This window comes from Oncorhynchus nerka, linkage group LG4 (genome assembly GCF_034236695.1).
Source record: "Oncorhynchus nerka isolate Pitt River linkage group LG4, Oner_Uvic_2.0, whole genome shotgun sequence".
Taxonomy (NCBI): Eukaryota; Metazoa; Chordata; class Actinopteri; order Salmoniformes; family Salmonidae; genus Oncorhynchus; species Oncorhynchus nerka.
In genome coordinates this window covers 16629350-16645563 of record NC_088399.1, presented here as the reverse complement: position 1 = coordinate 16645563, position 16214 = coordinate 16629350, and the positions used below count along the sequence as shown (strand labels likewise).

Below are 16214 nucleotides of genomic sequence, written 5' to 3'. Positions count from 1 at the left end.
AAGGGGACAGGGATACTGGGTGATGGAGGTAGATATGTATAGGGGTAAGGGGACAGGGATACTGGGGTGATGGAGGTAGATATGTATAGAGGTAAGGTGACAGGATACTGGAGTGATGGAGGTAGATATGTATAGGGGTAAGGTGACAGGGATACTGGAGTGGTGGAGGTAGATATGTATAGGGGGAAGGTGACAGGGATACTGGAGTGGTGGAGGTAGATATGTATAGGGGTAAGGGACAGGGATACTGGAGTGGTGGAGGTAGATATGTATAGGGGTAAGGTGACAGGGATACTGGGGTGATGGAGGTAGATATGTATAGGGGTAAGGTGACAGGGATACTGGAGTGGTGGAGGTAGATATGTATAGGGGTAAGGTGACAGGGATACTGGGGTGGTGGAGATAGATATGTATAGGGGTAAGGGGACAGGGATACTGGAGTGATGGAGGTAGATATGTATAGGGGTAAGGGAGTAAAGGGACAGGGATACTGGAGTGGTGGAGGTAGATATGTATAGGGGTAAAGGGACAGGGATACTGGAGTGATGGAGGTAGATATGTATAGGGGTAAGGTGACAGGGATACTGGGGTGATGGAGGTAGATATGTATAGGGGTAAGGGGACAGGGATACTGGAGTGATGGAGGTAGATATGTATAGGGTAAGGGGACAGGGATACTGGGGTGATGGAGGTAGATATGTATAGGGGTAAGGTGACAGGGATACGTATAGGGGTAAGGGGACAGGGATACTGGGGTGATGGATGTAGATATGTATAGGGTAAGGGGACAGGGATACTGGAGTGATGGAGGTAGATATGTATAGGGGTAAGGGGACAGGGATACTGGGGTGATGGAGGTAGATATGTATAGAGGTAAGGTGACAGGATACTGGAGTGATGGAGGTAGATATGTATAGAGGTAAGGTGACAGGATACTGGAGTGGTGGAGGTAGATATGTATAGGGGTAAGGGGACTGAGATACTGGAGTGGTGGAGGTAGATATGTATAGAGGTAAGGTGACAGGGGATACTGGGGTGATGGAGGTAGATATGTATAGGGGTAAGGGGACAGGGATACTGGAGTGATGGAGGTAGATATGTATAGGGGTAAGGTGACAGGGATACTGGAGTGGTGGAGGTAGATATGTATAGGGGTAAGGGGACAGGGATACTGGAGTGGTGGAGTTAGATATGTATAGGGGTAAGGTGACAGGATACTGGAGTGGTGGAGGTAGATATGTATAGGGGTAAGGGGACAGGGATACTGGAGTGGTGGAGTTAGATATGTATAGGGGTAAGGTGACAGGGATACTGGAGTGGTGGAGGTAGATATGTATAGGGGTAAGGGGACAGAGATACTGGAGTGGTGGAGGTAGATATGTATAGAGGTAAGGGGACAGGGAAACTGGAGTGGTGGAGGTAGATATGTATAGGGGTAAGGGGACAGGGATACTGGAGTGATGGAGGTAGATATGTATAGGGGTAAGGTGACAGGGATACTGGGGTGATGGAGGTAGATATGTATAGGGGTAAGGGGACAGGGATACTGGGGTGATGGAGGTAGATATGTATAGGGGTAAGGTGACAGGGATACTGGGGTGGTGGAGATAGATATGTATAGGGGTAAGGGGACAGGGATACTGGAGTGATGGAGGTAGATATGTATAGGGGTAAGGTGACAGGGATACTGGGGTGATGGAGGTAGATATGTATAGGGGTAAGGGGACAGGGATACTGGAGTGATGGAGGTAGATATGTATAGGGGTAAGGTGACAGGGATACTGGGGTGGTGGAGGTAGATATGTATAGGGGTAAGGGGACAGGGATACTGGAGTGATGGAGGTAGATATGTATAGGGTAAGGGGACAGGGATACTGGGGTGATGGAGGTAGATATGTATAGGGGTAAGGTGACAGGGATACGTATAGGGGGTAAGGGGACAGGGATACTGGGGTGATGGAGGTAGATATGTATAGGGGTAAGGGGACAGGGATACTGGAGTGATGGAGGTAGATATGTATAGGGGTAAGGGGACAGGGATACTGGGGTGATGGAGGTAGATATGTATAGAGGTAAGGTGACAGGATACTGGAGTGATGGAGGTAGATATGTATAGAGGTAAGGTGACAGGATACTGGAGTGGTGGAGGTAGATATGTATAGGGGTAAGGGGACAGGGATACTGGAGTGGTGGAGGTAGATATGTATAGAGGTAAGGTGACGGGTATACTGGGGTGATGGAGGTAGATATGTATAGGGGTAAGGGGACGGGGATACTGGAGTGATGGAGGTAGATATGTATAGGGGTAAGGGGACAGGGATACTGGAGTGATGGAGGTAGATATGTATAGGGTAAGGGGACAGGGATACTGGGGTGATGGAGGTAGATATGTATAGGGGTAAGGGGACAGGGATACTGGAGTGATGGAGGTAGATATGTATAGGGGTAAGGTGACAGGGATACTGGGGTGATGGAGGTAGATATGTATAGGGGTAAGGTGACAGGGATACTGGAGTGATGGAGGTAGATATGTATAGGGGTAAGGTGACAGGGATACTGGAGTGGTGGAGGTAGATATGTATAGGGGTAAGGGGACAGGGATACTGGGCGTGATGGAGGTAGATATGTATAGGGGTAGGTGACAGGGATACTGGGGTGATGGAGGTAGATATGTATAGAGGTAAGGTGACAGGATACTGGAGTGATGGAGGTAGATATGTATAGAGGTAAGGTGACAGGGATACTGGGGTGATGGAGGTAGATATGTATAGGGGTAAGGGGACAGGGATACTGTAGTGATGGAGGTAGATATGTATAGGGGTAAGGTGACAGGGATACTGGAGTGGTGGAGGTAGATATGTATAGGGGTAAGGGGACAGAGATACTGGAGTGGTGGAGGTAGATATGTATAGGGGTAAGGGGACAGGGATACTGGAGTGATGGAGGTAGATATGTATAGGGGTAAGGTGACAGGGATACGTATAGGGGTAAGGGGACAGGGATACTGGGGTGATGGAGGTAGATATATATAGGGGTAAGGGGACAGGGATACTGGAGTGATGGAGGTAGATATGTATAGGGGTAAGGGGACAGAGATACTGGAGTGGTGGAGGTAGATATGTATAGAGGTAAGGTGACGGGGATACTGGGGTGATGGAGGTAGATATGTATAGGGGTAAGGGGACAGGGATACTGGAGTGATGGAGGTAGATATGTATAGGGGTAAGGTGACAGGGATACTGGAGTGGTGGAGGTAGATATGTATAGGGGTAAGGGGACAGGGATACTGGAGTGGTGGAGTTAGATATGTATAGGGGTAAGGTGACAGGATACTGGAGTGGTGGAGGTAGATATGTATAGGGGTAAGGGGACAGAGATACTGGAGTGGTGGAGGTAGATATGTATAGAGGTAAGGGGACAGGGATACTGGAGTGGTGGAGGTAGATATGTATAGGGGTAAGGTGACAGGGATACTGGGGTGGTGGAGATAGATATGTATAGGGGTAAGGGGACAGGGATACTGGAGTGATGGAGGTAGATATGTATAGGGGTAAGGTGACAGGGATACTGGGGTGATGGAGGTAGATATGTATAGGGGTAAGGGGACAGGGATACTGGAGTGATGGAGGTAGATATGTATAGGGGTAAGGTGACAGGGATACTGGGGTAGTGGAGGTAGATATGTATAGGGGTAAGGGGACAGGGATACTGGAGTGATGGAGGTAGATATGTATAGGGGTAAGGGGACAGGGATACTGGGGTGATGGAGGTAGATATGTATAGGGGTAAGGTGACAGGGATACGTATAGGGGTAAGGGGACAGGGATACTGGGGTGATGGAGGTAGATATGTATAGGGGTAAGGGGACAGGGATACTGGAGTGATGGAGGTAGATATGTATAGGGGTAAGGGGACAGGGATACTGGGGTGATGGAGGTAGATATGTATAGAGGTAAGGTGACAGGATACTGGAGTGATGGAGGTAGATATGTATAGAGGTAAGGTGACAGGATACTGGAGTGGTGGAGGTAGATATGTATAGGGGTAAGGGGACAGGGATACTGGAGTGGTGGAGGTAGATATGTATAGGGGTAAGGGGACAGAGATACTGGAGTGGTGGAGGTAGATATGTATAGAGGTAAGGTGACGGGGATACTGGTGGGGTGATGGAGGTAGATATGTATAGGGGTAAGGGGACAGGGATACTGGAGTGATGGAGGTAGATATGTATAGGGGTAAGGGGACAGGGATACTGGAGTGATGGAGGTAGATATGTACAGGGGTAAGGGGACAGGGATACTGGGGTGATGGAGGTAGATATGTATAGGGGTAAGGGGACAGGGATACTGGAGTGATGGAGGTAGATATGTATAGGGGTAAGGTGACAGGGATACTGGGGTGATGGAGGTAGATATGTATAGGGGTAAGGTGACAGGGATACTGGAGTGATGGAGATAGATATGTATAGGGGTAAGGTGACAGGGATACTGGAGTGGTGGAGGTAGATATGTATAGGGGTAAGGGGACAGGGATACTGGCGTGATGGAGGTAGATATGTATAGGGGTAAGGTGACAGGGATACTGGGGTGATGGAGGTAGATATGTATAGAGGTAAGGTGACAGGATACTGGAGTGATGGAGGTAGATATGTATAGAGGTAAGGTGACAGGGATACTGGGGTGATGGAGGTAGATATGTATAGGGGTAAGGGGACAGAGATACTGGAGTGGTGGAGGTAGATATGTATAGGGGTAAGGGGACAGGGATACTGGAGTGATGGAGGTAGATATGTATAGGGGTAAGGTGACAGGGATACGTATAGGGGTAAGGGGACAGGGATACTGGGGTGATGGAGGTAGATATATATAGGGGTAAGGGGACAGGGATACTGGAGTGATGGAGGTAGATATGTATAGGGGTAAGGGGACAGAGATACTGGAGTGATGGAGGTAGATATGTATAGAGGTAAGGTGACAGGATACTGGAGTGATGGAGGTAGATATGTATAGGGGTAAGGGGACAGGGATACTGGGGTGATGGAGGTAGATATGTATAGGGGTAAGGGGACAGGGATACTGGAGTGATGGAGGTAGATATGTATAGGGGTAAGGGGACAGGGATACTGGAGTGATGGAGGTAGATATGTATAGGGGTAAGGGGACAGGGATACTGGGGTGATGGAGGTAGATATGTATAGAGGTAAGGTGACAGGATACTGGAGTGATGGAGGTAGATATGTATAGGGGTAAGGTGACAGGGATACTGGGGTGATGGAGGTAGATATGTATAGGGGTAAGGGGACAGGGATACTGGAGTGATGGAGGTAGATATGTATAGGGGTAAGGTGACAGGGATACGTATAGGGGTAAGGGGACAGGGATACTGGGGTGATGGAGGTCGATATGTATAGGGGTAAGGGGACAGGGATACTGGAGTGATGGAGGTAGATATGTATAGGGGTAAGGGGACAGAGATACTGGAGTGATGGAGGTAGATATGTATAGAGGTAAGGGGACAGGGATACTGGGGTGATGGAGGTAGATATGTATAGAGGTAAGGGGACAGGGATACTGGAGTGATGGAGGTAGATATGTATAGGGGTAAGGGGACAGGGATACTGGGGTGATGGAGGTAGATATGTATAGGGGTAAGGGGACAGGGATACTGGAGTGATGGAGGTAGATATGTATAGGGGTAAGGGGACAGGGATACTGGAGTGGTGGAGTTAGATATGTATAGGGGTAAGGGGACAGGGATACTGGGGTGATGGAGGTAGATATGTATAAGGGTAAGGGGACAGGGATACTGGAGTGATGGAGGTAGATATGTACAGGGGTAAGGGGATAGGGATACTGGGGTGATGGAGGTAGATATGTACAGGGGTGACTAGGCAACTGAATAGAAGATAAACAGACTAGCAGCAGCTTGCAGGTGAGTGGGTGTGCGGGTGTGTAGAGTCAGTATAAATGTATGTGCATATTATGTGTGAGAGCAGATGATGGAGTGAGTGTTTGTGTGTGTGTTGGAGTGAAAAGTATGTGTGTGTGTGTGTGTGTGTGTGTGTGTGTGTGTGTGTGTGTGTGTGTGTGTGTGTGTGTAGGGCCCTGTGTGTGTCCAGAGAGACTGAAATAAAAAGGTCAATAAAGATACGAGGTAAACTCGGTCTGTGTAGTTATTTTGTTTGTTATTTATCAGTTGTATTGCTTGGGGATAGAAGCTGTTCAAGAGCCTGTTGGGGTCAGACCTGACACACCTTATGCCGTGAGGCAGCAGAGAAAATAGTCTACGGCCTGGGTGGTTGGGGTCTTTGGCGATTTTCCGGGCCTTCTTTTCACACCGCCTGATATAGAGGTCCTGAATGGCAGGAAGCTCGTTCTCAGTGATGTACGTAGCGCCATGCGATCGAGGGCGGTGCTATTGCCATACCAAGCAGTGATGCAGTCAGTCAATATGCTCTCAATGGTACAGCTGTAGAACTTTCAGGATTTGAGGGTCCGTGCCAAACCTTTTCATCCTCCTGAGTGGAAGAGGCGCAGTAGCTCCTTCTACATGACTTTACGTGTGTGTTTGGACATTTTAAGTCTTTAGTGATTTGGACACCGAGGAACTTGAAGCTGTCGACCTGCTCCACTGCCGCCCCGTCGATGTGGATTGGGGTGTGCTCACCCCCCCCCATTTCCTATAGTCCACGATCAGCTCCTTGGTCTTGCTGACGTTGAGGGAGAGGTTGTTGCTCTGGCACCTGTAGGCTGACTCATTGTCGCCGGTGCTCAGGCCTACCACCGTCATGTCATCAGTGAACTTGATAATGGCGTTGAAGTCATCCGTTGAAGTCGTACACAGTCGTAGGTGAACAGGGAGTACAGGAGGGGACTAAGCACACACCCCTGTGGGGCTCCTGTGTTAAGGGTCAGTGTGGTGGAGGTGATGTTGCCTACCCTTACCACCTGGAGTCGGCACGTCAAGTCCAGGATCCAGTTGCAGAGGTATGTGTTCAGACCCAGAGTCCTAAGCTTGGTGACGGGCTTGGAGGGGATAATGGTGTTAAACGCTGAGCTGTAGTCAATGAACAACATTCTCACATACAGTGCATTCGGAAAGTATTCAGACACCTTGACTTTTTCCACATTTTGTTAGGTTACAGCTTTATTCTGAAATGTATTAAATAATTTTTCCCCCTCATCAATCTACACACAATACCCCATAATGACAAAGTGAAAACAGATTTTTAGAAATACCTTACTTACATAAGTATTCAGACCCTTTGCTATGAGACTCGAAATTGAGCTATGGTGCATCCTGTTTCCATTGATCAACCTTGAGATGTTTCTACAACTAGATTGGAGTCCACCTGTGGTAAATACAATATATTGGACATGATTTGAAAAGGGCACACACGCATCTATATAAGGTCCACAGTTGACAGTGCATGTCAGAGCAAAAACCAAGCCATGATGTCGAAGGAATTGTCTGTAGATCTCCGAGACAGGATTGTGTTGAGGCACAGATCTGGGGAAGGGTACCAAAAAATGTCTGCAGCATTGAAGGTCCCCAAGAACATTCTTAAATGGAAAAAGTTTGGAACCACTAAGACTCTTCCTAGAGCTGGCCGCCCGGCCAAACTGAGCAATCTGGGGTGAAGGGCCATGGTCAGGGAGGTGACAAAGAACCCGATGGTTACTCTGACAGAGCTCCTCTGTGGAGATGGGAGAAACTTCCAGAAGGACAACCATCTCTGCAGCACTCCAACAATCAGGCCTTTATGGTAGAGTGGCCAGACAGAAGCCTCTCCTGAGTAAAAGGCACATGACAGCCCGCTTGGAGTTTGCCAAAAGGCACCTAAAGGACTCTCAGACCATGAGAAACAAGATTCTCTGGTCTGATGAAAGATTGAACTCTTTGCCCTGAATGCCAAGCATCACATCTGGAGGAAACCTGGTACCATCCCTGCAGTAAATCATGGTGGTGGCAGCATCATGCTGTGGGGATATTTTTCAGCAGCAGGGACTGGGAGACTAGTCAGAATCGAGGGAAATATGAATGGAGCAAAAGTACAGAGAGATGCTTGATGAAAACCTGCTCCAGAGCGATCAGGACCTCAGACTGGGGCGAAGGTTCACTTTCCAACAGGACAACAAACCCTAAGCACACAGCCAAGACAACGCAGGTGTGGCTTCGGGACAAGTCTCTGAACATCCTTGAGTGGCCCAGCCAGAGCCCTGACTAGAACACGATCGAACATCTCTGGAGAGACTGGAAAATAGCTGTGCAAGCAATGCTCCCCATCCAACTTGGCAGAGCTTGAGAGGATCTGCAGAGAAGAGTAGGAGAAACTTCCCAAATACAGGTGTGCCAAGCTTGTAGTGTCATACCCAAGAAGACTTGAGGCTGTAATCGCTGCCAAAGGTGCTTCAACAAAGTACTGAGTAAAGGGGTTTGAATACTTATGGAAATGTGATATTTCCGTTTTTTGTTTGTAATTTCTAAAAAAATGTTTTTGCTTTGTCATTATGTGGTATTGTGTGTAGATTGATGAGTGGGAAAAAAAATATTTAAATACATTTTAGAATAAGGATGATATGTGGAAAAAATCAAGGGTCTGAATACTTTCCGAATGCACTGTAGTTATTCCTCTTATCTAGGTGGGTGATGGCAGTGTGGGGAGCAATTGAGATTGGGTCTAAGGGTCTGTTGGGGCAGTATGCAAAATGGAGTGGGTCTAGGGTAGCTGGAATGGTGGAGTTAATGTGTGCCATAACCAGCCTCTCAAAGCACTTCATTAGCACTTCACAGAAGTGAGTGCAACAGGGTGGTAATCATTGTGGCATGAATCCTTAAGAGATCTCAGTAACAGGGATCATTGTGGTCATCTTAAAACGTGGGGATTACATACTGGGACAAGGGAGAGGTTGAAAATGACCGTGAACATGCCTGCCAGCTGTTCTGCACATGCAGAGAACGTTGCCATGGAATACCGACGGGGCCCGCGGCCTTGCAGCTGTTGACCTGATTAAAGACCCTTCTCACGTCGGCCTTGGAGAGCGAGATTAGTCCTCTGGGTCGGTGACAGCACTCACACCCGGGTCGGTGACAGCACTCGCACCCGGATCGATGTCAAAGCGTACATAAAATGCATGGAGTTGGTCTGGTAGAGAGACCTCGTTGGGCAGATCACGGTTGGGTCTTCCTTTGTGTTCCGTAATGGACTGTAGCCCCTGACACATGCGGGTGGCGTCGGAGCCTGTGTAGTATGAATCCACCTTATTCCTATATTGTCTTTTTGCTCGTTTGAGGACTCTGTGGAGGTCATAGTGGTACTTCTTGTACTTATTCCTGTCCTCGGCCATAGCCTCAGGGTTGTCTACGATAGCTCTGTATGGGGTAGCCTTGTCCTTTAGTTTAGTGCCAACCTTGGTTTTAATCCAGGACTTTTGGTTGGGGAAGCAGCGAACCCTCACCGTGGGTACAACGTCACTGATGCATTTTCTAATTAAGCCGATGACGGAGGTGGTTAGCTCGTCGATGTTATGTATGTGTGTGTGTGTGTGTGTGTATGTGTGTACGTGTGCACGCATGACTTTGCTAGTGATTAAATAATGAGTAACATACATTTTTCATCAGGGGGAAAAAAGTATATGGAAATCTATAATTGAATATCTGCATCTCCCTCTGTGGACACTGCTTATATAAATGAGCTATCTACAGCTGGCTGCTGTTCCCAGTTTAATAAATGCGCAATTGTCATATGATTACATTGTAATTAAAGTCAAATTAAGCTGTAAAGTTGCATATCACCACTAGAGTGAGCTGTGAGCATTTTGCGAGTCAGATTGATTCCCCAAACAACCACTAGAGGGCGGTGTGTCCCTTCTTATTCATTCTAATTCTATACACCACAGAGAGAACAATGACATGAATCCCCTTATTGTGAACAGCAAAATACTGCACCTCTAAGCTATTTTCTTTAGAGGCATCCATGACAGCCATTTACTACAAAGCGGGTCAATTTCAAAGGGAGTGATTTTAAAGTGGAGCAGATGAGTGAGAGTGAAAGGGTGAGAGAGCATTGATCCATAAAATGTACATTCGAGTCATTTAGCAGACGCTCTTATCCAGAGCGACTTACAGCAGCAATTTGGGTTAAGAGCCTTGCTGAAGGGCACAGACAGATTGTTCGCCTGGTCGGCTCAGGGATTCGAACCAGAAAACATGGCAATAGGAGCATGTGTGACTGTGTGTGTCTGAGTGAGCGTGTCAGCAGAGTTCAGTGAGGACAGAGGGACGCTTGTTTTCTATTCTATGGCGTCTTGCCCGCTGGAACACTTCCTGACACGGCTTAAAAAAAACAATGACTCCAGCCTGTCTAATCTACAGGGCCAAGATGGGGGTGCTTGGACTACATCTGTCACCTCTCTCTCTCTCTCTTTCATTTATATATCTTTCCCTCTTTGTCTCTCTGTCCCTCCTTCTGTCCCTCTAGCTATCCCTCACCAAACTAACTATCTTAAGATGAATGCACTGTCATCTCTCGCTCTTGTAAGGCTCTCTGGCTCTCACTCGGTCTTCATTTTTTGACCTCCCCTATACTCTCATCCTCTGTCTGTCAGAACATTTCATCTCTCTCTCTGCTTTCTCCCTGCTTTTCATGTCATCTATCTCTCTGCTTTCTCCCTGCTTTTCATGTCATCTATCTCTCTGCTTTTCATGTCATCTCTCTCTGCTTTTCATGTCATCTCTCTCTCTGCTTTCTCCCTGCTTTTCATGTCATCTATCTCTCTGCTTGTCATGTCATCGATCTCTCTGCTTTTCATGTCATCTATCTCTCTGCTTTCTCCCTGCTTTTCATGTCATCTATCTCCCTGCTTTTCATGTCATCTATCTCTCTGCTTTCTCCCTGCTTTTCATGTCATCTATCTCTCTGCTTTCTCCCTGCTTTTCATGTCATCTATCTCTCTGCTTTTCATGTCATCAATCTCTCTGCTTTTCATGTCATCAATCTCTCTGCTTTTCATGTCATCTCGCTCTCTGCTTTCTCCCTGCTTTTCATGTCATCTATCTCTCTGCTTTCTCCCTGATTTTCATGTCATCTATCTCTCTGCTTTTCATGTCATCTATCTCTCTGCTTTCTCCCTGCTTTTCATGTCATCTATCTCTCTGCTTTTCATGTCATCGATCTCTCTGCTTTTCATGTCATCTCTCTCTGCTTTCTCCCTGCTTTTCATGTCATCTATCTCTCTGCTTTTCATGTCATCTATCTCTCTGCTTTCTCCCTACTTTTCATGTCATCAATCTCTCTGCTTTTCATGTCATCTATCTCTCTGCTTTTCATGTCATCTCTCTCTCTGCTTTCTCCCTGCTTTTCAGGTCATCTATCTCTCTGCTTTTCATGTCATCTATCTCTCTGCTTTTCATGTCATCTATCTCTCTGCTTTTCATGTCATCTATCCCTCTGCTTTTCATGTCATCTATCTCTCTGCTTTTCATGTCATCTCTCTCTGCTTTCTCCCTGCTTTTCAGGTCATCTATCTCTCTGCTTTTCATGTCATCTATCTCTCTGCTTTTCATGTCATCTATCTCTCTGCTTTTCATGTCATCTATCTCTCTGCTTTTCATGTCATCTATCCCTCTGCTTTTCATGTCATCTATCGCTCTGCTTTTCATGTCATCTATCGCTCTGCTTTTCATGTCATCTATCGCTCTGCTTTTCATGTCATCTCTCTCTGCTTTCTCCCTGCTTTTCATGTCATCTATCTCTCTGCTTTTCATGTCATCTATCGCTCTGCTTTTCATGTCATCTATCGCTCTGCTTTTCATGTCATCTCTCTCTGCTTTCTCCCTGCTTTTCATGTCATCTATCTCTCTGCTTTTCATGTCATCTATCTCTCTGCTTTTCATGTCATCTATCTCTCTGCTTTCTCCCTGCTTTTCATGTCATCTATCTCTCTGCTTTTCATGTCATCTATCTCTCTGCTTTCTCCCTGCTTTTCATGTCATCTATCTCTCTGCTTTTCATGTCATCTATCTCTCTGCTTTTCATGTCATCTCTCTCTCTGCTTTCTCTCTGATTTTCATGTAACTCTCTCTGCTTTTCATGTCATCTCTCTCTGCTTTCTCTCTGCTTTTCATGTCATCTCTCTCTGCTTTTCATGTCATCTCTCTGCTTTCTCCCTGCTTTTCATGTCATTTCTCTCTCTGCTTTTCATGCCATCCTCCATGTCATCTCTCTCTGCTTTTCATGTCATCTCTCTCTGCTTTTCATGTCATCTCTCTGCTTTCTCACTGATTTTCATGTCATCTCTCTCTCTGCTTTTCATGCCATCCTCCATGTCATCTCTCTCTGCTTTTCATGTCATCTCTCTCTGCTTTCTCTCTGCTTTTCATGTCATCTCTCTCTGCCTTCTCCCTGCTTTTCATGTCATCCCTCTCTCTGCTTTTCCTGCCATCCTCCATGCCATCTCTCTCTGCTTTTCCTGCCATCCTCCATGTCATCTCTCTCTGCTTTTCATGCCATCCTCCATGTCATCTCTCTCTGCTTTTCATGCCATCCTCCATGTCATCTCTCTCTGCTTTTCATGCCATCCTCCATGTCATCTCTCTCTGCTTTTCATGCCATCCTCCATGTCATCTCTCTCTGCTTTTCATGCCATCCTCCATGTCATCTCTCTCTGCTTTTCATGCCATCCTCCATGTCATCTCTCTCTGCTTTTCATGCCATCCTCCATGTCATCTCTCTCTGCTTTTCATGCCATCCTCCATGTCATCTCTCTCTGCTTTTCATGCCATCCTCCATGTCATCTCTCTCTGCTTTTCCTGCCATCCTCCATGTCATCTCTCTCTGCTTTTCATGTCATCTATCTCTCTGCTTTTCATGTCATCTATCTCTCTGCTTTTCATGTCATCTATCCCTCTGCTTTTCATGTCATCTATCGCTCTGCTTTTCATGTCATCTATCGCTCTGCTTTTCATGTCATCTATCGCTCTGCTTTTCATGTCATCTATCGCTCTGCTTTTCATGTCATCTCTCTCTGCTTTCTCCCTGCTTTTCATGTCATCTATCTCTCTGCTTTTCATGTCATCTATCGCTCTGCTTTTCATGTCATCTATCGCTCTGCTTTTCATGTCATCTCTCTCTGCTTTCTCCCTGCTTTTCATGTCATCTATCTCTCTGCTTTTCATGTCATCTATCTCTCTGCTTTTCATGTCATCTATCTCTCTGCTTTCTCCCTGCTTTTCATGTCATCTATCTCTCTGCTTTTCATGTCATCTATCTCTCTGCTTTCTCCCTGCTTTTCATGTCATCTATCTCTCTGCTTTTCATGTCATCTATCTCTCTGCTTTTCATGTCATCTCTCTCTCTGCTTTCTCTCTGATTTTCATGTAACTCTCTCTGCTTTTCATGTCATCTCTCTCTGCTTTCTCTCTGCTTTTCATGTCATCTCTCTCTCTGCTTTTCATGTCATCTCTCTGCTTTCTCCCTGCTTTTCATGTCATTTCTCTCTCTGCTTTTCATGCCATCCTCCATGTCATCTCTCTCTGCTTTTCATGTCATCTCTCTCTCTGCTTTTCATGTCATCTCTCTGCTTTCTCACTGATTTTCATGTCATCTCTCTCTCTGCTTTTCATGCCATCCTCCATGTCATCTCTCTCTGCTTTTCATGTCATCTCTCTCTGCTTTCTCTCTGCTTTTCATGTCATCTCTCTCTGCCTTCTCCCTGCTTTTCATGTCATCCCTCTCTCTGCTTTTCCTGCCATCCTCCATGCCATCTCTCTCTGCTTTTCCTGCCATCTCCATGTCATCTCTCTCTGCTTTTCATGCCATCCTCCATGTCATCTCTCTCTGCTTTTCATGCCATCCTCCATGTCATCTCTCTCTGCTTTTCATGCCATCCTCCATGTCATCTCTCTCTGCTTTTCATGCCATCCTCCATGTCATCTCTCTCTGCTTTTCATGCCATCCTCCATGTCATCTCTCTCTGCTTTTCATGCCATCCTCCATGTCATCTCTCTCTGCTTTTCATGCCATCCTCCATGTCATCTCTCTCTGCTTTTCATGCCATCCTCCATGTCATCTCTCTCTGCTTTTCATGCCATCCTCCATGTCATCTCTCTCTGCTTTTCCTGCCATCCTCCATGTCATCTCTCTGCTTTTCATGTCATCTATCTCTCTGCTTTTCATGTCATCTATCTCTCTGCTTTTCATGTCATCTATCCCTCTGCTTTTCATGTCATCTATCGCTCTGCTTTTCATGTCATCTATCGCTCTGCTTTTCATGTCATCTATCGCTCTGCTTTTCATGTCATCTATCGCTCTGCTTTTCATGTCATCTCTCTCTGCTTTCTCCCTGCTTTTCATGTCATCTATCTCTCTGCTTTTCATGTCATCTATCGCTCTGCTTTTCATGTCATCTATCGCTCTGCTTTTCATGTCATCTCTCTCTGCTTTCTCCCTGCTTTTCATGTCATCTATCTCTCTGCTTTTCATGTCATCTATCTCTCTGCTTTTCATGTCATCTATCTCTCTGCTTTCTCCCTGCTTTTCATGTCATCTATCTCTCTGCTTTTCATGTCATCTATCTCTCTGCTTTCTCCCTGCTTTTCATGTCATCTATCTCTCTGCTTTTCATGTCATCTATCTCTCTGCTTTTCATGTCATCTCTCTCTCTGCTTTCTCTCTGATTTTCATGTAACTCTCTCTGCTTTTCATGTCATCTCTCTCTGCTTTCTCTCTGCTTTTCATGTCATCTCTCTCTCTGCTTTTCATGTCATCTCTCTGCTTTCTCCCTGCTTTTCATGTCATTTCTCTCTCTGCTTTTCATGCCATTCTCCATGTCATCTCTCTCTGCTTTTCATGTCATCTCTCTCTCTGCTTTTCATATCATCTCTCTGCTTTCTCACTGATTTTCATGTCATCTCTCTCTCTGCTTTTCATGCCATCCTCCATGTCATCTCTCTCTGCTTTTCATGTCATCTCTCTCTGCTTTCTCTCTGCTTTTCATGTCATCTCTCTCTGCCTTCTCCCTGCTTTTCATGTCATCCCTCTCTCTGCTTTTCCTGCCATCCTCCATGCCATCTCTCTCTGCTTTTCCTGCCATCCTCCATGTCATCTCTCTCTGCTTTTCATGCCATCCTCCATGTCATCTCTCTCTGCTTTTCATGCCATCCTCCATGTCATCTCTCTCTGCTTTTCATGCCATCCTCCATGTCATCTCTCTCTGCTTTTCATGCCATCCTCCATGTCATCTCTCTCTGCTTTTCATGCCATCCTCCATGTCATCTCTCTCTGCTTTTCATGCCATCCTCCATGTCATCTCTCTCTGCTTTTCATGCCATCCTCCATGTCATCTCTCTCTGCTTTTCATGCCATCCTCCATGTCATCTCTCTCTGCTTTTCATGCCATCCTCCATGTCATCTCTCTCTGCTTTTCATGCCATCCTCCATGTCATCTCTCTCTGCTTTTCATGCCATCCTCCATGTCATCTCTCTCTGCTTTTCATGCCATCCTCCATGTCATCTCTCTCTGCTTTTCATGCCATCCTCCATGTCATCTCTCTCTGCTTTTCATGCCATCCTCCATGTCATCTCTCTCTGCTTTTCATGCCATCCTCCATGTCATCTCTCTCTGCTTTTCATGCCATCCTCCATGTCATCTCTCTCTGCTTTTCATGCCATCCTCCATGTCATCTCTCTCTGCTTTTCATGCCATCCTCCATGTCATCTCTCTCTGCTTTTCATGCCATCCTCCATGTCATCTCTCTCTGCTTTTCATGCCATCCTCCATTTTTGTAAAAGCTACTTTTTTCTTCCTCTTCAATCTTTCTAGTATTTTGTCTCTCTCTAAGTCCACTCCATCTTACCCTCCCTCCCTCCTTTCTTACATTGCCTCTCTCTTAATGTCCTTACCAGGTCTCGGGGTTGCTGCTGTCTCTTCTGGGCTCGTTTGGGGTTTATTTCCAGGGTGGCGAATTTGGACGTGCCTTCCTAAACAGAAAAAAATACGGACAACATTCACAGTGAGATCTAAAGCCTAAGCCCCTATTTCAGCAATCAGATAACACTAGTTTCTGTTCAATTAAATGAAAGAATACCCACTTTTACCTGGAATGCGCACCGAGCTTATCATTTATCAAGCTATCAAATGGTGAACATACACTCTCCCCCATTCTACTGCAGAGTATCAGGCAGGGGAGATATATTCCCAAGTTGCGCCCCCCCA

General features: G+C 46.3%; 1 protein-coding gene across 3 annotated transcripts in view; it reads right to left on the bottom strand.

Annotated features, from left to right (window-relative positions):
* The window catches only part of LOC115119137 (ral guanine nucleotide dissociation stimulator-like), a 99831-nt gene that overhangs the window by 22443 nt on the left and 61174 nt on the right, over nucleotides 1–16214 (bottom strand). For all 3 annotated transcript variants that reach the window (XM_029647903.2, XM_029647896.2, XM_029647890.2), the window contains exon 8: nucleotides 15902–15979. In XM_029647903.2, the coding sequence (XP_029503763.1) occupies nucleotides 15902–15979 (78 nt within the window). The remainder of the gene's footprint in view (nucleotides 1–15901; nucleotides 15980–16214) is intronic.